The sequence below is a fragment of the Anomaloglossus baeobatrachus genome, chromosome 5 (assembly GCF_048569485.1).
Source record: "Anomaloglossus baeobatrachus isolate aAnoBae1 chromosome 5, aAnoBae1.hap1, whole genome shotgun sequence".
Lineage (NCBI taxonomy): Eukaryota > Metazoa > Chordata > Amphibia > Anura > Aromobatidae > Anomaloglossus > Anomaloglossus baeobatrachus.
Genome location: NC_134357.1, coordinates 285,892,080 through 285,919,111, shown reverse-complemented (window position 1 = coordinate 285,919,111; position 27,032 = coordinate 285,892,080). Strand labels below are relative to the sequence as shown.

The 27,032-nt window shown below is 46.8% G+C and overlaps 1 protein-coding gene across 1 annotated transcript in view; it reads left to right on the top strand.

The window, feature by feature from the left end:
- Positions 1-25,642, top strand: part of UTP18 (UTP18 small subunit processome component) — a 106,292-nt gene extending 80,650 nt beyond the window's left edge. Inside the window, exons 9-15 of the mRNA XM_075349533.1 lie at positions 2,526-2,626; positions 3,131-3,221; positions 10,980-11,103; positions 21,318-21,492; positions 24,450-24,595; positions 24,690-24,730; positions 25,479-25,642. Of these exons, the coding sequence (XP_075205648.1) occupies positions 2,526-2,626; positions 3,131-3,221; positions 10,980-11,103; positions 21,318-21,492; positions 24,450-24,595; positions 24,690-24,714 (662 nt within the window). The 3' untranslated portion in view covers positions 24,715-24,730; positions 25,479-25,642. The remainder of the gene's footprint in view (positions 1-2,525; positions 2,627-3,130; positions 3,222-10,979; positions 11,104-21,317; positions 21,493-24,449; positions 24,596-24,689; positions 24,731-25,478) is intronic.
- Positions 25,643-27,032: the final 1,390 nt, after the last annotated feature.

Below are 27,032 nucleotides of genomic sequence, written 5' to 3'. Positions count from 1 at the left end.
CCCCTTTGAGCCTCTTAGGGAGGTTTCGTTGTTTAGTCTTTCACAGAAAGTGGTCTTTCTGGTGGCCATAATTTATCTCAAGAGAGTCTTTTATTTGACTGTGCTCTCTTCGGAGTCACCCCTTTTTGGTTTTTTTCGCCAAGACAAGGTGGTTCTCCGTCCAACTCCGGGCCTTCTCCCTAAGGTGGTGTCCCCTTTCCACCTTCACCAGGACATTTCATTGTCTTCCCTTTGTTCGGCCCCTGTGCATCGCTTTGAGAAAGCGTTGCATGCTTTAGATTTGGTGCGGACGCTCCGGATCTATGTGTCACGCACCGCTGTTTCTTAGGCGGTGCACCTCTCTTGTGTGCTGACCATACGTCAGCGCAAGGGTCTCTCGGCTTCTCAACCGACCCTAGCTCATTGAATAGGTCGGCCATATCCGATGCCTACCAATGTTCTCAGATGCCTCCCCCGCTGGGGATTAAGGCGCACTCGACCAGAGCCGTCGGTGCCTCTTGGGCTACGGCTCAGCAGGTCTGTCAGGCTGCCACGTGGTCTAGTCTGCACTTTTTTTTCGAAGCACTACCAAGTGCATGCTCATGCTTCGGCAGATGCGAGCTTGGGCGGACGCATCCTTCGGACGGCTGTCGCCCATTTGTGAAGTTAGGTTTCGCCTACTTCTCAGTGTCTGTTTATTTCCCACCCATGGACTGCTTTGAGACGTCCCATGGTTTGGGTCCTCATAAGGAACGATAAAGAAAAAGAGAATTTTGTTTACTTACCGTAAATTCTTTTTCTTATAGTTCCGACATGGGAGACCCAGCACCCTCCCTGTTGCCTGTTGGCAGTTTTCTTGTTCCGTGTGTTTTCACCGGCTGTTGTTGTAGACAGAGGTTCCGGTTGTTCCGGGTTTTGCTCTATCTCTACTTGTGGGTGGATGTCCTCCTTCAGCTTTTGCACTAAACTGGCTAGGACTGGCTACCAGGGGGTGTATAGGCTGGGAGGGAGGAGCTACACGTTTGAGTGTAGTTCTTTGTGTGTCCTCCGGAGGCAGAAGCTATACACCCATGGTTTGGGTCTCCCATGTCGGAACTATAAGAAAAAGAATTTACGGTAAGTAAACAAAATTCTCTTTGTTCTGCCTTCCTTTTGTCCACACCCAGTTCATAGGGTGGAAAGGTCTCTGCATTCGTTAGACCTCGTCTGAGCTCTCAGATATTACATATCCAGGACAGCTCCCTTTAGGAAAACGGACTCTTTGTTCGTCATTCCTGAGGGGCCTAAGAAGGGACAGGCAGCTTCAAAGGCAACTTTGGCTCGCTGGATTCGCTCTGCGATCCAGGAAGTCTACCGCTTGCAACTCAAGCCCATTCCTAGTGGGCTGCGGGCTCATTCCACGCGAGCAGTTGGCGCTTCGTGGGCCATTCGGCATCAGGCGTCAGTGGAACAGGTGTGTAAGGCTGCGACCTGGTCTAGCCCTACATACTTTTTCAAAGCATTACAGAGTCCATACCCAGGTTTCAGCTGAGGCTAATCTGGGTAGGAAAATTCTGCAAACGGCAGTAGAGCACCCCTCTCAGTAGGCGCTACAGGCTGTCTGGGACTGGTTCCTAGTCCTTGGGTTGTGTTGTCTTCTTTTATGTTTCCCACCCATGGACTGCTTTAGGACGTCCCATGGTCCTGTGTCCCCCAATGAGGCGTCAGAGAAAAACGGATTTTTGTGTACTCACCGTAAAATCGTTTTCTCTTAGCCATCATTGGGGGACACAGCACCCACCCTGTTGCCCTGTTGGGCCTTGGTTCTCTCAGTACCTTATTTGGTTATGACTCTTCTTTTCTCATATTCCTCTGTTGAGAAGTTTTTACTGTTTTTTTTTCTCCTACTGCTTGTGTACTAAAACTGAGGTTGCCTGGCCCGGCCAGGGGGTGTATACTGCAGAGGAGGAGCTATGCTTTTGCATCTACTTAGTGTCCTCCTATGGATAGGCAGCATAACACCCATGGTCCTGTGTCCCCCAATGATGGCTAAGAGAAAACGATTTTACGGTGAGTACACAAAAATCCGTTTATCTGCCCCTTACTGCTTGGCAACATACATTTGTTGGGTAGTGAGTATTACTAGGCAGAACTATTTATACCTACTATGTCAAATTATACAGGGATAGTCACAGGGAAACAAGTTTGCAAAGGAGCAGTAATCACGTGCTCCAGAAAGAGACGTTGGCGAAACAGAGGCCAGAGAGCGAGCACAAGATAACAACACCATTTACCTCCTTATGGTGAGTGGCCCTGATGTCGGTTCCGCCCATATCCTATTTTTAGGGCTTGAGACTGATGCCCCAAAGCAATGTAAACGTACCCTTCTGACTGCTGATAACATAACAATTGTCTGATATCTCTACGTTCTTGGGCTTGGCTGCCTGATCCCATAGTGTACCCTTTGGTATCAGTGATTGCACTTGTATTTTTTCCCAATGTCACCTCTCTTCCCATTGTGGCAATATTTTATTATATGTATTTTATTATTCTATATACTTGTATAGGCTTGGAGGAAAAGTACATAAAGAAATTTGAAGTGTCTCCGGATGGATCACTGCTTTTACTCGGAGGTTCCTCTGGATATTTACATGTGCTTTCCATGAAGGTAAAGTATTAAGCCAAAGTAAACTAAAAATCGTTCTTCTAATGTGGTTGTCCATTGAACGGCTTTAGAAAGCAGCTGACCTCTATCTTGACTTGTCTATATTTAGTACAAAATAACTATTTCTGAGAATCTTTTTATTAGAAAAAAAGTAAATTTGTCTGATAAGATATATTACAGAGTTGCTTATTATCATGTGTACTATTCATTTATGAAATAAAAATTAAAACAGCGATTACCCCTTAAGCTTTTAAGTACTGAGTTTTTCAAGTGTTTTCTGTATAAGTTTATTTATCCCAAACAAATAAAATGGGCCCTTGCTTTGAGTCTACATGACTAAGAACATGACCCGCTGTAGAATACTATTATGTTTGTAAATATGTGTAATGGAGACTTTCTGGAAAACAGATGATCTGACAAGTTGTTCTCCAAAGATGCAAAGATCTTTTGTTCTGTTGAGTGCTATAAATACAATATTCAGACAGGTCATTTTTTTTTTTGTACTAGACTAAAGAGCTGATTGGAAGTATGAAGATGAATGCAGAGTATGTCCAAGCTGTGTTTTCGGCAGACAGCAGCAAAATCTTTTCAAATTGCGGTAAAGGATTTGTAAATAAAATTAATATGTTTGTGATCTTACTTAAAGGGAACCTGTCAGGTGCAATATGCACCCAGACCCACGAGCAGTTCTGGGTACATATTACTAATCCCTGCCTAACCGTCTCTGTATACACTTGCATAGATAAAGAAATCTGTAGAAAAAGTATTTCTAAAGATCTTTTCCCATATGCTAATGAGCGAGGGGACTAGTCCTCTGGGCGTTGTTTCCCCGGCCAGTCGCCCCGATTAGCATATTAGTACACCCCTGTGGGCGTGCTATCATTCTAATGAATATGCAGCGTCACAGGATGATCTCACTCACCTCTCCGCCCCATCTCTGGATTTCGGCACAGTGCGCATGACCCTGGAGTTTGGGTCATGCACATTACTTAAGTTTGAAGCCAGGACGTATACGTCCAGCTTCATAGTGCGCATGACCCAAACTCCGAAGTCATGCGCACTGAGCCGAAATCCCCCGTCTGACGTGATGGTGGCGGATAGGTGAGTGAGATCATCCTGTGACGCTGCTTATTCATTAAATTCATTAGAATGATTGCACGCCCACAGGGGCGTACTAACATGCAAATGGGGGCAACTGGCCGGGGAACTAACGCCCAGATTACTAGTCCCCTCGCTCATTAGCATACGATAAGAGATCTTTGGAAATACTTTTCTAAAGATCTCTTTATTATCTATGCTAGTGTATACAGGGACTGTTAGGCAGGAATTACTAATATACACCCAGAACTGCTCGTGGTTCTGTCTGCATATTGGACCTGACATGGTTCCCTTTAAAGGGGTTTTCCAAGAATGTGATAAAAAGGCCCTTATCACATAATTCAAGTGGCAGTGGATCTTAGTCACCTGTCAGAACGTGTTGCAGCAGTCTGAAGAAACACTTCTCTAGAGACCTATGTCTCATCTGACAGAGGAACTGTATCCTAAATACACACCAGTGAGCTGTAGAAGGAAGGCTATGACCAGAGAAGAAATAAATCTCTTCAGCTGACTGAGCACAATTTTTTTTTTTTTTCTCCAGCCTTAGTCCTCTATGTGCAGTCAGCCAAGGAGAAGATTTATTTCTTCTGATATCACAGCATTTCTCCTTAGCTTTCCAGTATGTGCACTTATGATAGAGCTTTTGCATTAGTTCAGACACAGGTCTCGGGAGCTGTTTCTTCAAGCTACAGCCCATCCTGAAACTTGACTAAGTTAGGCTGCCATTTGAATTATGTGACAGGGACCATTTTCTTTAACCCCTTAACTATTGATGGTGTATATTTACATTTTCGGCAATCTCCTTTCCTTCAAAGTGGGCTCACCTGCTGAGCCTGCATCTTTCCCTGCATTTGATGGCTGATTTAATCAAATATCAAGTGCCTCTAAGAGCTACTTGTGGATCTCTGTTAACCAGTTAGTCGTTTTCCAAAATTACTTTAACCCTTTCTCATATAAACTCTTTTTAATAATCATTTCCTAATATATAATATATTATTACCTGCCCAGCTTCTGTAAGCCTTTATCAGTGGAGCTGCTTTATTACTCTGTTGTGATGCAGCAAGGTTACTTCTGATCTGGGTACCGGATGAACTGAGCAGCGCACGTCACTGGTGGGGGTTGCCTCTCTGTGAGTGATAGCAGCCTGACCACGTGTGCCGAGATCAGACCTTACTCTCCTCTCTGACTCCATCCTGCCGATAATTTGAAGTGTTGCGATATGCTGCTTGTGATTAGAATGCATATCACAGAGCTTGACAGCAGAAGGCCTGGCACTTCAAAGCTTCAGCTTCAGTTCACTCTCACTGAGTACTCCTACAACAACATGAAGTCCAGAAATTGGTTCCTGTATATGAGATTTCACTCTGTTCCTTCAGCATACCCATACACATGAGTAACCTCATTAGACGTCTCATATTCTTACAAACCTCTTTTCTCTGACGCCTCATTGGGGGACACAGGACCATGGGTGTTATGCTGCCTATCCATAGGACACTAAGTAGATGCAAAAAGCATTAGCTCCTCCTCTGCAGTATACACCTCCAGGCCGGGCCAGGCAACCTCAGTTTTAGCTTACTGTCTGTAGGAGGCACATCCTTTCAAGGTTTTGTTATTTTTTGAGGGCGACGGTTTCCTTTAGGGACCGATTTCCCAATACCATTAACGGGCGGGAACGCGGATTGTTGCCTCCACGTACCCCCTCCTGCGACGCTGGATCCTGGGCTGCCTTTTACTGGACGACGGGTCCCACAGACACCGATTTTCCAGAGCCCAGGGCAAAGGCACAATTCCTCAGCCCCTCTTTGCAGGCTCTGAGTTGATTCATTGCACCTGTGTGGCCGGACACAGCAAGCTGACTCTCTGCTATTCCACTGCCTGGACTGAGGCAGTGTTAAGGTGAGATCCCCCCTGACTGGTTTCCCAGACAAAGGGAGAAAGACGGTGCAGGGAAGGCTCCCAGGACTGCTGAATTTACAGTCTTTTATTCCCACCATAGCTGCGTGCTGGCTGGAGGAGGGGAAAGTCCCTTGCTGATTGCAGGGAATCCTGCAGAGATAATCTAACGGTGGCGGGGGAGGGCTCCCAGGGCTCATAAACTCAGTGTTTATTCTCTCTAGCTGCGTGCTAGCTGGAGGAGGGGGAGTCCCTCAGGGACTCCTGCAAAGATAATCTACTGGTAGCTGTGTGCTGACTGGAGGGAGGGGGAGAAAAACTGTCACAGAAGCTCCCTTTCCGCCATTTTTTACTGCCGACAGCAGGGGGGCACACTGACTTCTTCTTGGCGCTCTTTTAGCGCTAAGCCCCGCCCCTGCGGGCTGCGATAAGCCACGCCCCCCAGGAAAACGCGCGAAGATCTCAACAGAGACTCCTTCCTGAGGACGCAGGGCCATCGGCTGATTCTGGTCAGGTACACCGTAGCAAATACAATCCTTGCTTCCCACTGCTTCACTTGTAGCTCTGCATATCATTGCTCCCCCTCCTGGCATACTCCTATTAGGAACATGCAGAACTCTAAGGGTATGTGCGCACGTTGCTTTTTACCTGCTTTTTTGCTGCTTTTTCTTCTGCGCTGTTTAATGCCAAAATGGATGTGTTCTTCAATTCAAGCAAAGTCTATGGGAATTTGGGTTTCTTGTTCACACTATGTTGTTCAAAATGCTGCCTTTTTGTGGCAGAACTTTGGTCAAAAACTCAGCTTTTCAAAGAAGCAACCACAGCTTCTGAAGAGCCGGAGGAGGGAGAATGCTGTTTGTACCAGGATGATTACTTGGTTTCACCCTCCCCAGATGATCAAACTGCAATAGACTCCCTTATAGCAGCAATCAACCAAACTCTGCATGTGGAGGATCCCCCATCCACTACCACTGACCATGTGGTCTCCTTTAAGAGGGCAAGGAAACACCAAAAGGTTTTCGCTGATCACCCAGAGTTTCAGGATATCCTCACAAAGCAAAGGGAGAAGCCTGACAGGTGCTTCGGTAACCGTGAACTCATGGAGTCCCGGTACCCTTTTGTCTCACCTGCCCCTAAGGGCTGGGCCGATCCGCCCTCGGTCGACCCCCCCCGGTCTCCCGCCTTGCCATAAAAACGCACCTGTCTTTACCCGATGGTTCCTCCATCAAGGACCCGACAGACAGACAGGTGGAGCACCTCGCCCGCTCTGCCTTTGAGGTTCCTCCCTCTCACCCTCCTTTACCTCTGTGTGGGTCGCAAAGGCGATCTCGGTCTCGGCAGAATCCCTTAACACTTCGCTTGAGGAATCCCAGTTCCCTCATACTGTCACAGAGGTAACAGCTCAAATTGCCGCTGCGGCGGAGTACCTCATGCAGGCCTCCATTGATGCTGCTACCTGTGCAGCTTTTGCCGCCTCAAATACCATAGCCATCCATAGAGCTCTCTGGCTCCGACAATGGCAAGCGGACTCTGCTTCCAAGAAGTCTCTCACGGGCCTTCCCTTTTTTCCAGACCGATTGTTTGGCGAACGTCTGGACAAGCTCATTTCTGACGCCACGGGAGGAAAAAGTACCTCCCTTCCCCAGCTGAAGCCCAGGACGACCTTCACCAGACGTCCTCAGTCCTCTTTCCGCTCCTTTCGGAACTAATTTGGTTGGTCGACATCCCGCTCTGCCCCCGCCACTAGCCGCGGACTACGCAGGGACCGACCGACCTCAGCTCTCCCTGAAACCCACTTCGTCATGGCAGCCTAGACCGAAACTAGACTAGGGAGACTCGTCCACGAAGTTTTCCCCCCTCATGACTTTTTTGGCGCCCCGGAAGACACACTCATTGTAGGAGGTCGACTGCGGCTCTTTCAACACATCTGGGCTGCCGCCTCAGACGACAAATGGGTGCAAGACCTTGTGTCTTCCGGTTACCACACAGAATTTCGGACCAGACCCCCGAGTTGGTTCCTTCTCTCAAACCCCCCAAAGACTCGAAAACGACGCAAGGCCTTTTTCTCAGCAATCCACTCGCTGCAAACAGCAGGAGTGATAATACCCGTCCCGGACGACGAGAAGTTCAGGGGGTTTTATTCCAACCTCTTTGTGGTCCCCAAAAAGGATGGGTCAGTTTGACCCATCCTGGACCTCAAACATCCGAACAAACGTGCACGTACGGAGATTCAGAATGGAGTCCCTAAGGTCCATTATTGCATCCATGGTCGAAGGGGAATTCCTCGCCTCCATAGATATGAAGGACACGTACCTCACATGCCCATCGCTCCAGATCACCAAAAGTTCCTCCGCTTCGCAGTTCAGGACTCCCATTTTCAATTCGTAGCCCTACCCTTCGGCCTTGCCACCGCACCAAGGGTCTTCACCAAAGTCATGGTGGCCGCCATGAGCGTCCTTCACCAGGGGAGAAGTCGTTCTCCCTTACTTGGATGACCTCCTCATCATGGCCCCCTCCTTCCAGACCGCTCAACTAGCGTACAGATCACCGTGGCCACCCTATCCCGCTTAGGGTGGCTACTGAATCTAGACAAATCATCCCCGGTCCAGCACTATCCATCACCTTCCTGGGCATGTCCCTGGACACCCGTCGGGGCTTTATCTATGTCCCTCAGAACAAGGTGATCGCTCTTCGACAAGCGGTACGCTGCCTTCTATGTCCTCCATCTCGCTCCATTCGATTCAGCATGAAGGTGCTCGGCAGGATGGTGGCGGCTATGGAGGCAGTACCTTTTGCTCAACTGCACCTCCGCCCACTGCAGCTAGCCCTTCTAGCTGCCTGGGACAAGAGCCCCTTCTCCCTGGACAAACATCTTGACACCTTCAGTCAGGTATACACTCTGCTGGTGGCTTCGGTCCTCATCCCTATCGAAGGGGAGATCTTTTCTCCCAGTGAACTGGCTGGTTCTGACCACGGACGCCAGCCTCCTAGGCTGGGGAGCAGTGTACCGGCACCACACTGCTCAAGGACGTTGGACGCCCCAGGAGTCTTCCCTACCCATAAACATCCTGGAAATCCCCGCGATCTTCCTCGCGCTCAGGGCGTTCTGCCCTCTGCCAGCGGGTCGTCAGATTCGAGTCCAATCGGACAATGCGACAGCTGTAGCCTATATCAATCGGCAGGGAGGCACCCGCAGCAAAGCGGCTTATCTCGAGGCCCACAAAATCCTCAGCTGGGCCGAATCGACGGGGTCAGTGATATCAGCGGTACACATACCGGGGGTAGAGAACTGGGCAGTAGATTTTCTAAGTCGCCAAGGCCTGGCCGCTGGAGAATGGTCTCTCCACCCAGAATTGTTTCTACACATCTGCACTCGCTGGGGCACACCAGACGTGGATCTAATGGCCTCAAGGTTGAATGCAAAGGTACCCGCGTTCATAGCCAGGTCACGCGAACCGCAGTCCATCGTCGCGGATGCTCTGGTCTGCTCCTGGCACCACTTCCGCCTGCCTTACATATTTCCACCTCTACCCCTGCTGGCGCGGGTAATCGGGAAGATCAAGGCAGAGGGAGTCCCGGTGATACTGATAGCACCGGACTGGCCCAGGCGCGCCTGGTACGCTGAATTAGTACAAATGCTCGCAGACTTACCGTGGTGCCTTCCAGACATCCCAGACTTGCTGACCCAAGGGCCCATTTCCCATCAAAACTCCAGAGCCCTGAAGCTGACGGCATAGCCATTGAGACCTGGGTATTAACAAGTGCTGGATTCTCCCCCGCGGTTATCTCCACCATGATCAGCGCCCGAAAGCCTGCTTCATCCCGCGTTTACCACCGTACGTGGAAAATCTTCTTTTCATGGTGCAGGGAAACTAACGTCCAGCCTATGCCTCTGGCCATCCCCAAAATTCTCGACTTTCTGCAGTCTGGCTTGCAAGTGGGGTTGGCTCTCAGTTCCCTTTTAAAGGGCAGGTCTCAGCACTCTCAATCTTCTACCAATGCCGCCTGGTTCAAAAACCGCAAGTCAAGACCTTCCTCCAGAGCGTTTCCCATCTAGTTCCCCCGTACAAACGGCCGCTGGACCCATGGGACCTCAATCTCGTTCTGGACGGTCTCCAGAGGTCTCCCTTTGAATTTCTCAAGGAATCCTCCCTTGCTCTTCTGTCCTGGAAGGTAACATTCCTGGTGGCAATTACGTCCATCAGACAGGTTTCGGAGCTGGCAGCACTCTCTTCCCGCGAGCCATTTCTGATCTTTCACCAGGACAAGGTGGTTCTGCGCCCCCTTCCGGATTTTCTTCCAAAGGTTCCTACCCCGTTTCATTTGAACGAGGACATTGTTCTGCCTTCCTTTTGTCCACACCCAGTTCATAGGGTGGAAAGGTCTCTGCATTCGTTAGACCTCGTCTGAGCTCTCAGATATTACATATCCAGGACAGCCCCCTTTAGGAAAACGGACTCTTTGTTCGTCATTCCTGAGGGGCCTAAGAAGGGACAGGCAGCTTCAAAGGCAACTCTGGCTCGCTGGATTCGCTCTGCGATCCAGGAAGTCTACTGCTTGCAACTCAAGCCCATTCCTAGTTGGCTGCGGGCTCATTCCACGCGAGCAGTTGGCGCTTCGTGGGCCATTCTGCATCAGGCGTCAGTGGACCAGGTGTGTAAGGCTGCTACCTGGTCTAGCCCTACATACACTTTCAAAGCATTACAGAGTCCATACCCAGGTTTCAGCTGAGGCAAATCTGGGTAGGAAAATTCTGCAAACGGCAGTAGAGCACCCCTCTCAGTAGGTGCTCCAGGCTGTCTGGGACTGGTTCCTAGTCCTTGGGTTGTGTTGTCTTCTTTTATGTTTCCCACCCATGGGCTGCTTTAGGACGTCCCATGGTCCTGTGTCCCCCAATGAGGCGTCAGAGAAAAACGGATTTTTGTGTACTCACCGTAAAATCGTTTTCTCTTAGCCATCATTGGGGGACACCGCATCCACCCTGTTGCACTGTTGGGCCTTGGTTCTCTCAGTACCTTATTTGGTTATGACTCTTTTTTTTTTTTTTTTCTCATGTTCCTCTGTTGAGAAGTTTTTACTATTTTTTTTTTTTTTTTTCCTCCTACTGCTTGTGTACTAAAACTGAGGTTGCCTGGCCCAGCCAGGGGGTGTATACTGCAGAGGAGGAGCTAATGCTTTTTGCATCTACTTAGTGTCCTCCTATGGATAGGCAGCATAACACCCATGGTCCTGTGTCCATGGTCCTGTGTCCCCCAATGATGGCTAAGAGAAAACTATTTTATGGTGAGTACACAAAAATCCGTTTTTTTATACATTATCTGATCGGGCGTCCACCTCACTACTGTACCTGCTTTATGTCCTTTAGATGAAGGTGATGTGTACGTGTGGGATGTAAAAAGCAGGAGGTGTCTAAACAAATTCATTGATGATGGCAGCTTGTGTGGGACCTCTCTTGCTGTATCTAAAGATGGCCGATATGTGTCTTGTGGGTAAGTGTACTCTTGGCAAACACTCACTGTTCTTTCTCCCAATAACCATGCTTCAGCTGTGGGATTGTATACTGTATCAGGCCTGAATCACACCACGTGTTTGCATTTTGTTGATAGTTACTATACAGTGTGTCCACCCATATGCTATCCCCGCCATTAACTTGAGAACAACGGTATAGTAAGTATGGACTACGCAATGAAACCACCTATAGCGCCACCTGGTGAAAAACAACGGAGTTAGCATGTTTATCTCGAAAACGGAACGAGATAGAGAAAAAAAGTGAATTACAAAGTTGTAGGGCATCATAAATTCAATACGAATCGACACCTACTTTGCTATACCTAGACACAACTTCTATGCCTATAGTTGCCGTTGTTCTCAAGTTAATGGCGGTGGACAGGATATGGGTAGACACACTGTATAGGTTCATAGTTTTAAGATTAAAGGTAGAACTAAATCCATCAAGTTCAACCCATCAAGTTCAACCCAACATATTGATCCAGTGTAAGGCAAAAACCCCATGGGGCAGATGCTAATATTTTGGGGAAAATTCCTCCCAACTTCACATATCTCAGACTAATTCCCTGGAGCAACGTCCCATCGGACAGTTTAGCACCCAGACTCTCTAATATTCTACGTATGAAGAAAGGCATCCAGGCCCTCCTTATAAGTGACTGAAGTATGTGTACTAGAGCTGAGCTGATCGCTTTGTGCAACCCCCCAGTCCATGTGATTCCTGGCTGTAGACAGGAGCTGCAGTAATTTTCATAGTGTCATTGTGCTGTGGTGCAATTTGTAGCGCACAGGTGACGTCTTGTTGCCAGTCTGGCTACTTGTAACCTGAGCCTAGGATCCCGGCTGGTAAAGAAATTCGCCCAGCTCCTATTCACAACCAGAGTGTACGGACCCAGACAGTGTACCAAATTTTGTGAAGAGAACTGTTTTTATGTCCAGTATGTGTACATTTGTGAACGGAGAGTAATCTACTGAAAAACCACAAGTCCACAACACATTCCGGCTTCCTTTTTAACCACTTCACGATCAAGGACCTATATATGTCCTTGGCAGTGTCTGTCCTTCAATGGCAAGCCCTCATTATTCCCCAGACGTGTCTTCTGAGACATGAGAATGCTGGAAATTGGCAACAAAACAGCACATTTTGTTTTATTTTTTTAATATTCTTCTGAATTATTTTTTTGTTCCACCACTTAGATAAAAGTAAAACTATACATGTTTGGTCCTTACGAACTTGTACTGACCTGGGGATTCATAATGTCAGGTCAGTGTTACCATATAGTGAACATAAATGAAAAAAAAACACTCGTGCAGTTGCACTTTTTTTTTGCAATATCACTGCACTTAGAATTTTTTTTCCCATTTTCCAATACAATATGGGGCAGACTGAATGGTGCCGTTAAAATTTACAACTCATCCCACAAAAAACAAGCCTCATATGGCTACATTGATGGAAAAATAAAAAAAGTTATAGCTCTTTGAAGAAGGGGAGAAAAACAGAAAATCACCCTGGAGTAAAGGGGTTAAATCATGGTGATGCTCCTGGATCCATGGCAACAGGACATAATTGGATAGGTTTACTGATTTTTAACAATGTATTTTATGTTAGTTTTATTTCATGCTTTGCATGCTCGTTATAGGATACAGCCGCAGTAGATTAGCGTGTTCCTCCTTATGAGAATATGCGTTCCATTTCTCCACAGCAACATAACCATATGCCTGCCATAGACACAGAGGCTCTACCGTAGACGTGCTATAGACACAGAGGCTCTACCGTAGACGTGCTATAGACAGAGGCTCTACCGTAGACGTGCTATAGACACAGAGGCTCTACCGTAGACGTGCTATAGACACTGAGGCTCTTCCGTAGACGTGCTATAGACAGAGGCTCTACCGTAGACGTGCTATAGACACAGAGGCTCTACCGTAGACGTGCTATAGACACAGAGGCTCTACCGTAGACGTGCTATAGACACAGAGGCTCTACCGTAGACGTGCTATAGACACAGAGGCTCTACCGTAGACGTGCTATAGACACAGAGGCTCTACCGTAGACGTGCTATAGACGCAGAGGCTCTACCGTAGACGTGCTATAGACGCAGAGGCTCTACCGTAGACGTGCTATAGACGCAGAGGCTCTACCGTAGACGTGCTATAGACGCAGAGGCTCTACCGTAGACGTGCTATAGACGCAGAGGCTCTACCGTAGACGTGCTATAGACGCAGAGGCTCTACCGTAGACGTGCTATAGACGCAGAGGCTCTACCGTAGACGTGCTATAGACGCAGAGGCTCTACCGTAGACGTGCTATAGACGCAGAGGCTCTACCGTAGACGTGCTATAGACGCAGAGGCTCTACCGTAGACGTGACGCAGAGGCTCTACCGTAGACGTGACGCAGAGGCTCTACCGTAGACGTGACGCAGAGGCTCTACCGTAGACGTGACGCAGACGCTGAGGGTCTCACTAGTCATGTTTGTGATGAATACTTTGCACTATCCTGTATTGTACAGCAGAGTCAGGCTTGATCCATAATACTGTATGGAAATTTTCAGGGCATCATATGTTGGTAAACTACTTTCTCATGAAGTATAGTTGTATGTGTTAATTTAGAGGGTAAATTGTCTGGTGCCCAGAGCAGTTTTACTGTTTGCAAACTGAAAATATGGTTTCCTGGAATTATACATTTGTGATGTGTCCTTTGTTCTTGATCCATATGCCAAATAGTTTTTTTTTTTCTCTCTAATCTTGGGGTTACAAATTGTGCCCTTTGACAGATTGCAAAAATGTAATGTGTGGCATCCAATTTTCCTGTATACTCCAGAAGCCAGTCTAATGCTAGAAAAGGATGCACAGTGATACCCTTAGGCTAGGTTCTCACCATCAGTATCCTTAGTTTACTTGCTTTTTTTGTCTCTGTTTTGCTGTCATCCTTTAAATAAATTGTTTTGTTTTTGAAACTTAATGGGATTGACATTAAGTGCGAAATACAAGCGTTTTATATCCCAGAAAGACAGGATTCGGACAGAGCCACCAGTTTAATAGAGCATATTGTCACTTTGGACTCCCTTTAACATCTGTATTGCTGGTGTCTTAGGTGGGCAGATCATTGTGTCCAGTCTATAGTGTTACTAACACACTCATTTTTACCTGCAGAGTCACAATCCTTACTGTATGTTGCATAAAAAATTAAGTTTTCGAGATTAATTCTTTAAAAGAAACTTGTCAGGTCCAATATGCAAAAAGACCCACGAGCAGTTCTGGGTGCATATTAGTAATCCCTGCCTAACCAACCCTGTATACACTAGCATAGATAAAGGGATCTTTTTCTAAAGTATTTTTGTCACACGCACTGTAGAGTGAGATCATCCTCTGACGCTGCGCAGTTATTAGCAGGTTAGTACATCCACAGGGGAGTGCTAACATCCTAATGGAGCCAACTAGCTGGGAAACTAACGCCCTTGGGACTAGTCCCCTCCATCATTAGTATATGGTAAAAGGTGTTTAGAAATACTTTTCTTCGGCGCTCCATTGGGAGACCCAGACGATTGGGTGTATAGCTACTGCCTCCGGAGGCCACACAAAGCATTACACTAAAAAGTGTAAGGCCCCTCCCCTTCTGGCTATACACCCCCCGTGGGATCACGGGCTTGCTCAGTTTTCAAGCTTTGTGCGAAGGAGGTCAGACATCCACGCATAGCTCCACTGTTTTTAGTCAGCAGCAGCTGCTGACTATGTCGGATGGAAGAAAAGTGGGCCCATATGGGGCCCCCAGCATGCTCCCTTCTCACCCCACTTTTGTCGGGTGTTTGTTAAGGTTGAGGTACCCATTGCGGGTACGGAGGCTGGAGCCCACATGCTGTTTTCCTTCCCCATCCCCCCTCAGGGCTCTGGGTGAAGTGGGATCTTACAGGTCTCCAGGCACTGAGACCGGGCTCCATCCACAGACCCAGAGAACCTGCTGGATATGGAGCTGAGTATCGTCAGGGACAGGGCCCTGCTACATTAAGGTACTCTGTGTCCCCGTACACATCGCGCACACACACACCAGCATTGCTGGGAGTGCTAGTGCGCCGGGGACAACAGCGCGGAGCGCTCGTGCTATTATTCACGGCAGCTTTGTTGTGTGAATTTATGTATTGGGAACTGCCGCGCCGGGCCGCTGCTGGGTGTTTTTACACTGTGGCGCGGCTGGGACTTGTGGTGCGCCGGGGACTCCGCGCTGGCCGTGCACATAGGACGGCCGCGCTTATTACTCGAGTCCCCGGCTTTGCGGCCTAGTTTTCGTTTCGTTCCCGCCCCCAGCCCTGCCAGTCAGGGGAGAGGCGGGACGCTGTACAGAAAGTCAGCGCCGAGGGCTGGAGTCTGCTTTGCATTCTCCAGCCCCCTTCACTGGACACAGTGGGACGCCGGTTTCCCGCTCTTGCCTGGGGCACGCCCACGGCCCGCCCCTCGTCACACGAGCTGGAGAAGGACGCCGGCAGCCATTCCTGCAGTCCGAGCTGGAGAACGGAGACAAGCTCTGGGCAACCAGTCACAGGACTCTGGCGACCACACACCCGCCTATAGGCGGGCGGTAAGCAGCACCTGAAGTGCTGACCCCACTAAATACCGTTGTGTCCATTTGTATTTTATGCTTACACTGCACTGTAGGTCGCTATTTTTGGCTATATGCCCTCTTAGATGGCGAGACAACAGCAGCAAAAAAGCAAGGGTGCTAAGGCACAGGCTTTCTATGCTGCTTGTATTGCATGTGCTGAAGTGTTCATTTGTACTTATGCTTGTATGCTATACATTGCACTGTACGGTCGCTATTCTTGGCTATATTCTCCTAGAATGGCTAGACTACAGCAGCAAAAAAGCAAAGGTGCTAAGGCACAGTTTTTCTAGGCTGCTTGTATTGCATGTGCTGAAGTGTTCATTTGTACTTATGCTTGTATGCTATACATTGCACTGTACGGTCCCTATTCTTGGCGATATTCTCCTAGATGGCTAGTCTACAGCAGCAAAAAAGCAAGGGTGCCAAGGCACAGGCTTTCTAAGCTGCTCATATTGCATGTGCTGAAGTGCTCATTTGTACTTTATGCTTGTATGCTATACATTGCACTGTACGGTCGCTATTCTTGGCTATATGCTCCTAGATGGCTAGACTACAGCAGCAAAAAAGCAACACAGGCTTTCTATGCTGCTTTTACTGCATGTGATACTGTTCCACCGGCAGGTTCCACTGACCCCCGTTGTGTGCAATGCTCCCCTGTAGCACTTGGTCAGCCGGGGTCTCTACTAGAGGTGGCCAACGGAACCACCTGTGAACCCTGTCCATGGACAGGGACGGTGTTGCAGTTTCGGCTGATAGATTGTCATGGGATAGTGACTTGCAGTCCAGACAGGCCATGGGCAATCTTGATCATTGCTCCCTGGCCACCCTCATTTGGAACAAAATCAGTGCTCCGGGGGGGTCCCAGGCATTCCAGGGTGAAGGCTCTGACACGGACGACAGTCCCAGACAGCCTAAGCGAGCTCGCTGGGAGCGGCACTCGGCCTCATCACTAGTCAGGGTCACAGCAGAGGACTCTCTGTATGATGAGGCAGACGTAGCTGATCAGGACTTTGATCCTGACACCGCTCTCAATCCGGATACACCGGATGGTGACGCCATGGTGAATGATCTTATAGCGTCCAGCAATGGCATGTTGGATATCTCTCCCCCAGCTCCTTCAGTGGAGGAGTCAGCTTCCCAGCAGGAGAAATCCCATTTCAGTATCTCAAGCGTACATTGAGTACTTTTCTGGCCACGCTGACTTCAGAGAAGCAGTTCAGAATCACCACGCTTACCAGATAAGCGTTTCTCCAAATGTATTAAGGATACATGTTATCCCTTTCCCCCTGACGTGGTCAGGCGCTGGACCCAGGGTCCAAAGGTGGATCCCCCAATCTCCAGGCTTGCAGCTAGATCCATAGTTGCAGTGGAGATGGGACTTCACTTAAAGATGCCATTGACAGACAGATGGACCTCTGGTTGAAATCTGTCTATGAAGCTATCGGCGTGTCGGTTGCTCCGGCATTCGCAGCCGTATGGGCACTCTAAGCTATGTCAGCTGGTCTTGCGCAGCTGGTCTTGAGCACAGGTACATCTGTGCCGCAGGTAGCGTCCTTATCCTCGCAATGTCTGCATTGCGACTTACCCTATTAATGCTGTCCGAGAGAGACAGTCGAGGTTTCGGTCCTTCCCAGGCTCGGGCAGGTCCAAATTGTCCTAGTCCAAAAGGGCTCAAAAGGCTCAGAGGGGCTCAGATTCCAGGCGGGCTCAATCACGCCCAAGGAAGGCAGCCAGAGGAACCGCTTCCAAGGCGGTCTCCTCATGACTTTAAGCTCTCTCTCTCCGCATCCGCGGTTGGTGGCAGACTCTCTCGCCTTGGCGACATTTAGCTGCCACAGGTCACAGACCGGTGGGTGAGAGACATTGTGTCTCACGTGTACAGGATAGAGTTCTGTTCTCGGCCTCCGGCTCGATTCTTCAGAACTTCCCCACCTACCCACCGAGCCGATGCTCTTCTGCAGGCAGAAGGAGTGGTAATTCCTGTTCCTCTTCAGGAACAAGACAAGGTTTTTCCTCCAATCTGATTGTGGGGGACCTAAAACTGCTCAACAAGCACGTGAAGGCCAGGCGGTTCCGGATGGCATCCCTCCGCTCCGTCATTGCCTCAATGTCTCAAGGAGATTTCCTAGCATCATTAGACATCAGGATGCTTATCTCCACGTGCCGATTGCTCCAGAGCACCAACGTTTGCTACGTTTCGTTATTGAAGACGAGCATCTTCAGTTCGTAACCCTGCCCTTCGGTCTGGCGACAGCCCTACGGGTTTTCACCAAGTTCAGGGCAGCAGTGGGAGCAGTCCTGCACTCTCAGGGTCACTCGGTGATCCTTCCTTGGACGGTCGACTTGTCAAGGCACCCTCTCAAGAGGCATGCCAACACAGCCTGAGCGTAGCGCTGGAGACTCTCCAGAGTTTCGGGTGGATCATCAACTTCTCAAGGTTAAATCTGACACCGACCCAATCGCTGACATATCTGGGCATGGAGTGTCACGCTCCCTCAGCGATAGTGAAGCTTCCGCTGGACAAACAGCGTTCACTACAGACGGGGGTGCAGTCTCTCCTTCACGGCCAGTCACACCCCTTAACACGCCTCATGCAGAGGCAGTCACTTTCGCGCAGTTTCATCTGCGTCCACTCCAATGTGGCATTCTTTGCCAATGGGATGGGAAGTCGACGTCCCTAGAAGGAACGTCCCCCTTCTCAGACGGTCAAGGACTCTCTTCAGAGGAGTCCATCCTTCAAATCAATGTGCTGGAAATCTGGGCAGGGTATCTTGCCCTGCAAGCCTTCCAGCCGTGGCTGGAAAGCACACACATCCGAATTCAGTCGGACAACTCCACAGCGGTGGCATACATCTACCACCAAGGCGGAACACGCAGTCGGCAAGCCTCCCAGGAAGTCCGGCGGAGTCTGATGGGGGTGGAAGACAGAGCATCCACCATATCCGCAGTTCACATCCCGGGCGCAGAAAACTGGGAAGCAGACTTCCTCAGTTGCCAGGGTATGGACGCAGGGGAAGGGTATCTTCACCCGGACGGTTTTCAGGAAATCTGTCAACGCTGGGGGATGCTGAACGTCGACCTAATAGCGTCTCGGCACAACAACAAGGTTCCGATTTTCATGGCGCGGTATCACGATCAAAGAGCTCTGGCGGCAGACGCCTTAGTTCAGGTTTGGTCGCAGTTCCAGCTACCTATGTGTTTCCCCCTCTGACACTGCTGCCCAGAGGGCTACGCAACATCAGGTCCGTTTGCCGCCGCGCCATCCTCATCGCCACAGACTGGCCGAGGAGGTCGTAGTCCCCGGATCTGTGGCATCTCACGGTCTGCCAACCGTGGGCACTACCAGCCCGGCCAGACTTACTGTCCCAAGGGCCGTTTTTTCCATCTGAATTCTACGGCCCTGAACCTGACGGTATGGCCTTTTGAGTCCTGAATCCTAGCGTCTTCAGGATTATCTCAGGACGTCATTGCCACCATGAGACAGACTAGAAAACCGACGTCTGCCAAGATCTACCACAGGATGTGGAGGATATTCTTCTCTTAATGCTCTGCTCAGGGAGTGTCTCCCTGCCCATTTGCATTCCCTACTTTTCCTTCCTTCCTGCAATCTGGTTTGGAAAAAGGTTGTCACTCGGCTCCCTTAAAGGACAAGTCTCAGCGCTATCTGTATTCTTCAGAAGCGCCTAGCACCACTTCCTCAGGTACACACGTTCCTGCAGGAGGTTTGTCACATTGTCCCTCTGTACAAACGGCCGTTGGACCCATGGGATCTGAACGGGGTACTAATTGCTCTCCAGAAGCCGCCCTTCGAGCCTCTGAGAGATGTTTCACTCTCTCGACTTTCCCAGAAAGAGGCCTTTCTGGTAGCGGTCACGTCTCTTAGGAGAGTGTCCGAGCTAGCAGCGCTGTCATCCAAAAGCTTCCTTCCTGGTGTTTCACCAAGGCAAGGCAGTGCTGCGCCCGATTCCGGAGTTCTCCCTAAGGTGGTATCCCCCTTTCATCTCAATCAGGATATCTCCTTACCTTCCTTTTGCCTCATCCATTTCATCGATATGAAATGGATTTGCATTTGTTGGATCTGGTGAGAGCACTCAGAATCTACATTTCCCGCACGGCGCCTCTGCGCCGCTCGGATGCACTCTCTGTGCTTGTCGCTAATCAGCGTAAAGAGTCGCAGGCTTCCAAATCCACCCTGGCTCGATGGATCAAGGAACCAATTCTTGAAGCCTACTGTTCTGCTGGGCTTCCGGTTCCATCAGGGCTGAAAGCCCATTCTACCAGAGCCGTGGGTGCGCCCTAGGCATTACGACACCAGGCTACGGCTCAGCAGGTGTGCCAGGCAGCTACCTGGTCGAGTCTGCACACTTTCACCAAGCATTGTCAGGTGCATACCTACGCTTAGGCGGATGCCAGCTTAGGTAGAAGAGTCCTGCAGGCGGCGGTTGCCTCCTTGTAGGGAAGGGCTGTTTTACAGCTCTAACATGAGGTATTAATTTACCCACCCAGGGACTGCTTTTGGACGTCCCAATCGTCTGGGTCTCCCAATGGAGCGCCGAAGAAGAAGGGAATTTTGTTACTTACCGTAAATTCCTTTTCTTCTAGCTCCAATTGGGAGACCCAGCACCCGCCCTGTTTCCTTCGGGATTTTTGGTTGTTCGGGTACACATGTTGTTCATGTTGAACGGTTTTCAGTTCTCCGATGTTACTTCGGATTGAATTTGTTTAAACCAGTTATTGGCTTTCCTCCTTCTTGCTTTAGCACTAAAACTGAGCAAGCCCGTGATCCCACGGGGGGTGTATAGCCAGAAGGGGAGGGGCCTTACACTTTTTAGTGTAATGCTTTGTGTGGCCTCCGGAGGCAGTAGCTATACACCCAATCGTCTGGGTCTCCGAATTGGAGCTAGAAGAAAAGGAATTTACGGTAAGTAACAAAATTCCCTTCTTTCTAAAGATATCTTTATCTACTGATTGTGGTTCTGGGTTCATATTGAACCTGACAGGTTCTCTTTAAGTGCTAGTGCACACAACCATAAAAATTGGGCGAGTGCTATGTTACTACAGGGGGCCATGCACCTCTCATTATTTTTCTCAAACCGAGTCTGTTCAAGTTAAAAATTGCAGTATGTACAATTTACCTCCATAAATTGGATCACACTTGGCCGTGCAAGTCACTGGGTCTGTGAAAAATATTGACCCACTGTCCGATGATTTTCAGACTGAATGGAGATGATGGAGACTTTTTTTTTTTTTTTCCCATCGTGTCAGATCAGCATAATCAGACGGCTTTTCTCGGATTGAACCCTAGCCTAATTTTTCCCTATTTCAGCAGCTATACCTCCTTAGTATAATAGGGCTGATCTCAGTGGCTTAAATGTATTTTTAGAAGAAAATAATTATTTGGCGGACTTGATCATGCGTTATGGTTCTACCTATAGCCCATTTTCCTTATTTCACTTCCCTTGGGTTGAAATTGATAGACATTTTGTCTTTTTTCATGTATTAGCTATGTATAATAGAAAATAGTCCTCTAACTAGACAGCTACAGCTTAATTCTTTCTTCAATCTGTACTATTGTAACCTTGTAATGGTCATGTTTCAGGTCCGACTCTGGCGTTGTGAATGTGTACAGCTATGAGCACTGTTTGCAGAGCTCGGCCCCGAAACCTCTCAAGTCCATAATGAACCTGGTAACTGCAGCCTCTTCACAAGTATTTAATCCATGTACAGAAATTTTGGCAGTTGCCTCCAACACCACCAAAGAAGCTGTTAAATTGGTAAGGGGGTCTCGTATTATGTTTTTTCATCTGTATGTTTTATTAGTTTGCAGAATATAGAGGTCGTCTTCATAGCCGATAGCTTTGCACCATTGCATCACTGTACACGCATTTTATGGGGCATGGGTAATTTAACCCCTTAACGACCGCGGGCAGTAAAATTACGTCCTAAATGACATAATGTTACTGCCCGCGGTCTGCCGGCGGCAGCATGCCGCGATCGGCACACATATCAGCTGATTTTTACAGCTGAGATGTGTGCCTGCTAGGCACGAGCAGAATCGTTATCTGCTCGTGCCGATTAACCCCTTAAATGGCGCTGTCAGTAGGTGACAGCGCCATTATAAGCGCGATCGCGGTAAAGTTTTACCGATACCGGAAGTCATGTGATGCGATCACGTGACTTCCGATAGTTGTCATGGTAGCACAGGGTCATGTGATGACTCCTGTACTACACCTGACTTGCTTTCACTTTCGCTGTGCCAGCGGCACAGCTAAAGAGAAATAGAGCGTATCTGCTGTTTACAGCCTTGTAGCTGTGATCAGCAGATACTGCAGAGCGATCGGAATGCTGATCGCAATAGCCCCCTAGGGGGACTAGTAAAATAAAACAAAGTTAAAAAAAAAGTTTTAAAAAATTAAAAAAAAAACCTAAAAGTTCAAATCACCCTCCATTCGCCCCATTGAAAATTAAAGGGTTAAAAAAATAAAAAATATACACACTTTTGGTATCGCCGCGTTCAGAAACGCCCGATCTATCAAAATATAAAATCAATTAATCTGATCAGTATACGGCGTAGCGGCAAAAAAATTCCAAACGCCAAAACAATGTTTTTTTGTTGCCACAACTTTTGCGCAAAATGCTATAAGAGGCGATCAAAACGTAGCATCTGCGCAAAAATGGTACCGTTAAAAACGTCAGCTCGAGACGCAAAAAATAAGCAATCACTGAGCCATAGATCCCGAAAAATGAGAACGCTACGGGTCATGGAATATGGCGTAAAACGTGCGCCACTTTTTTCGGACAAACTTCCGATTTTTTAATACCTTATATAAAAGTAAACCTATACATGTTTGGTGTCTACGAACTCGCACTGACCTGAGGCATCACACCCACACATCAGTTTTACCATATAGTGAACACCGTGAATAAAATATCTCAAAAACCATAGTGCTATCGCACTTTTTTTGCAATTTTTCTGCATTTGGAATTTTTTTTGCTTTTTTCCAGTACACTGTATGGTAAAACTGATGGTTTCATTTAAAAGTACAGCTCGTTCCGCAAAAAATGAGCCCTCACATGACCATATTGACTGAAAAATAAAAAAGTTACGTCTCTCAGAAAAAGAATGGCGAAAAAAAAACGGAAAGCGAAAAATCGGTCAGTCGTGAAGGGGTTAAATGCCTCCTAAAGGCACAGCCATCGTTCACCAGTAAGGCTGCCTATAAACACTTTAGTCTTGGAGAAACACAATGAATAGATTGTAAAGATGGGTGGAAAAAAATCTATAGGTTTCCTTCAACTTGTCAATCTTGTCTCCTATTCCTAAAAGACTGACCTTAGATTTGACCAGTCCATTTTTGGAAGATAAGGCCCGTTTCACATATCCGGCATTTTGCCGGCTCCGGCACACTCCAGTACAGTGTAATACAGTACAATGGCATAGTGGCAACCTCCGGTCACATGCTGTCATGGGACCGGAGCTTGCCGCGATGCCATTGTACAGTATTTCACTGTACTGGAGTGTGCCGGATCCGGCAATCCCGCGAAATGCCGGATGTGTGAAACCAGCCTAACCTGTTGTGAGACGTTCTGCCTGTCTACGGCAGCAATCTGAGCCTCCAGCCTTTCCTAATCCTATCTGCAATTAACTGCTTAACACCAAATGCTGCAATAGACATTGTAGCAACTGGGAACTAAAGATTAATTGCTGCTGTGTATTTTATGTTTGTAGATGAGGAGCTGTTGTTACAGAGGTTAAATGGGTTGTCTGATTTAGTAAATCCATATTTAAGTAACCTTTATGTAATTATGTGATGCTGGTTCTGTATTGTGCGCTCTCATTAGCTAGAGTGGGATATTATTATATAGAGACTGTTTAATATCTGATCCTAAAATTACATTTGTCCACTGAGAATTTTTAATTCATGGTCTCTCGTTAGATCAGTGGGGGTAAGCAGAATGTGCTGGCCCTGATCACAGCCCCTTCATTACTATCTAAGCATACCACATATGGCTGTCACTGTACATGGTAAACAGGGCTGAGCTACAGTATAAGGCACAGCCACCCTTGTATTTCAGGTACTGTATCTTAAAGGGAATCTGTTAGCAGGGTCTCACACCCCAAGCTATTTTTATGTCTGTGAAAGACAGACAAGTCCAGCAATACCTTAACATATCCAGTCCATTACTGAGAAATCCGCATTTAAATTGATATACAAGTGAGGCTGGTGGGCCATGGTAGATCTGAAGCCTCCATCACTCCAGCTGTATACACCTCCTGCCTCATCCTGCTTGGCTGACGACCTCTGTGCTATGGGACGTCAGGCAAAGAGGAGGAGGCAGCACTGAGTCTAGAATAGAGCTGGAGTGACAGAGGCTTCAGATCTACCATAGCTTTTCATCCTCATTTGCATATCAATTTAAACATTGATTTTTCAATAACGGAAGAATGGACTGGTCATGTAAAGGTACTGCTGGACTTGTCTTTGAAAGAGCTGCATGCACATATACATAGTTTGAGGTGTGATATGCTGCTAACAAAGTGCATTTAAGAAACAAGAAGTACCATGGCACTTTTTTTTGCAGATTGATTGGGTTTCAAGGGTGGGATTCCCACTGATCACTGATCCCACTATCCCATTTCTAAGTATAGGCTATCAATTTAAGTCACAAATGACACCTTTTAAACTTTTTTTTTTGTTGTTTCTGTGCTCTAATACTTTATTTTCCATAGGTTCATATACCATCCTTTACAGTTTTTTCAAACTTTCCCGTACAAGTCAGAAAAAAAATAATCCACTTTCCCCGAGCAATGGATTTCTCCCCTCATAGCGGCTTCTTTTCAATAGCAAACAACAAGGGTGAAGCCTTACTGTACAGGTAAGAAGTCGTAAGGTCACAAGTGAAATGTTGGCTAGCTAAACCTAGTAATGCTATACACACACATGCTATAACTTCTTGTTCTTTTTCATAGGTTAAAACATTACTCTGATTTCTAAATAGGAAGAATGAATGGTAAGAAATTTGCACTGTTTTATTATGCAGTTTTTATCATTAGTGGCCTTTCTAAAACGTATTTGTTTAGCTTAATGATGGTACATAACAGGTTCTCCCCAAAGTAAAGTAATTATGTAGAGAGATACAATATTTTTTTTTTATTTATTTATTTTTTTTTTTACCCTTATTGATAGGGTAAAAAAAAAATATCTTTATTTTTATATAGCGCTAACCTATTCTGCAGCGCTTTACATACACCAGGAATGCTGTCCACATTGGGGCTCACAATCTAAATTCCCTATCTGTATGTCTTTGGAGTGTGGGAGGAAACCGGAGTACCCGGAGGAAACTGACACAAACCTGGGGAGAACATACAAACTCCTTACAGATGGTGTCCTTGGTGGGATTCGAACCCAGGATCCCCGCGCTGCAAGACTACAGTGCTAACCTAAGTGTGTGATCGCAGATGGCCCCACTGCAGGCACCTTCACTGATCACCAAATCAGATTATATAAAATATTTTAATTTTGAGGTCTATCTAGGTTATCCTCTTTCATTTTGTGTACAATAGTGACATCTAGTGGACATTATTCAATAATGCAGATCAGTTAGCCAAAATCATTTGAGAACTTCTCATACCTGGACTTTTCAATGTCTGCCACTATAATGAAAATGTCTACAAATCTTTTATTATTCACTCGTTCAAGTATAATAGCTGATAGATCATCTATTTATGTTTTTTTCTTTTTTTTTTTTTCTCCTGTAGGGTTGTTGGACAGCAGATGACCATTTTGTCTAAACACTTGACGTTCACACTTCAATATGTCATGTAACCTTTTCACATCTTGAATTAAATCCAATTGCCATATCTTTTGTACCATAATGTCAGTCTACTTTTCTCTCAAAATAAATTTTAATTTGTAATATTTACCTACCTGATATTTTTATTTACAGTGCATGTTTTTATGTATGTACAGTTGAAACCAGAAGTTTACATAAACTATCTAAAAAAGATACATCTGCATGTTTTTCTCACTCTCTGATATGAAATCAGAAATAACCTTTCCCGTTTTAGATCAATCAGGAACCAAAATTATATTTGCCAAATGCCAGAATGAGAGAGCATGTTTTAAGGCATTTTTATTACTTTCTGCAAAGTCAAGTATTTCCATACACTAAGAGTACTATGCCTTTAAACAATATGGGACAGCCCATATGATGATGTCATATCTTTGGAAGCTTCTGATAGTTTATTGGCAACATCTGAGTTAGACACCAAAAAAATCCTTCTAAATATTAAAATTTATTGATTTTTTTAAATATTAAAATCTGTCAAATGGTCGTCAAAAAAGACACACACAAGACAAAAAAATTGGTGTTGTGGACCAGGGGCACATAGATACCCTAGATACCCGTTTCGTGGAAGTCAATTGGTAGAAGTATGAGTCTTATGCAAGCCCGAGGACTGGGTTTATATCAGCCAAGGATTAGGGAAATTCTGTACCTACCCTATTACCTGCCTAACTCAGGCGTTTAACACCCTAAATTAATTGGTGCCCATCTCCACATCGGCTCTCCCATAGTACCCCTACCTACCACATAATAAGGTAACCATCACCAACTGCAACCTCTAAAGTGCTAGGTTAAGTGGTCAGAACAAAGGGCAAATGTGCAATATAAATTAACATGAAAAAGGACAAGCTCTGTCAATGTCCCCAATAAATGATCATAATAAGAACCAAAATACTGTGAAAATCACATTTGTGGATTTGAAAGATGGACCAATTGTAAACACTATACTAATAAATTCAACTGTATCCAAATCCTATATAAACAGTAGAAAAATAGAATGCCCATAATAGGTGTGTATGTGTATATATGTGTGTGTGTGTATGTATATATATATATGTATATGTATATATGTATATGTATGTATATATATGTGTGTGTGTATATATATATATATATATATATATATATATATATATATATATATATATATATACATACATACATACATACATACATACATACATACATACATACATACACACATATATACATACATACATACATACATACATACATACATACATACATACATAGAGAGATATATATATAGCCTTATTCTGTCTGTCTTGCTCTAAAATGACGTCATTACAGTGACAACCGTCACCACACCACGCGCGTTAAAGAGCCTGCGACCAACGGCTCAGCTAACTGAACAGCCCAAACTACGGGCCGACAGGACGACGCCCGACACTTCCCCGCACCCACACGGAGCTGCGACTGCCTGGTGAGTGCTGCACCCCCGGGAGCC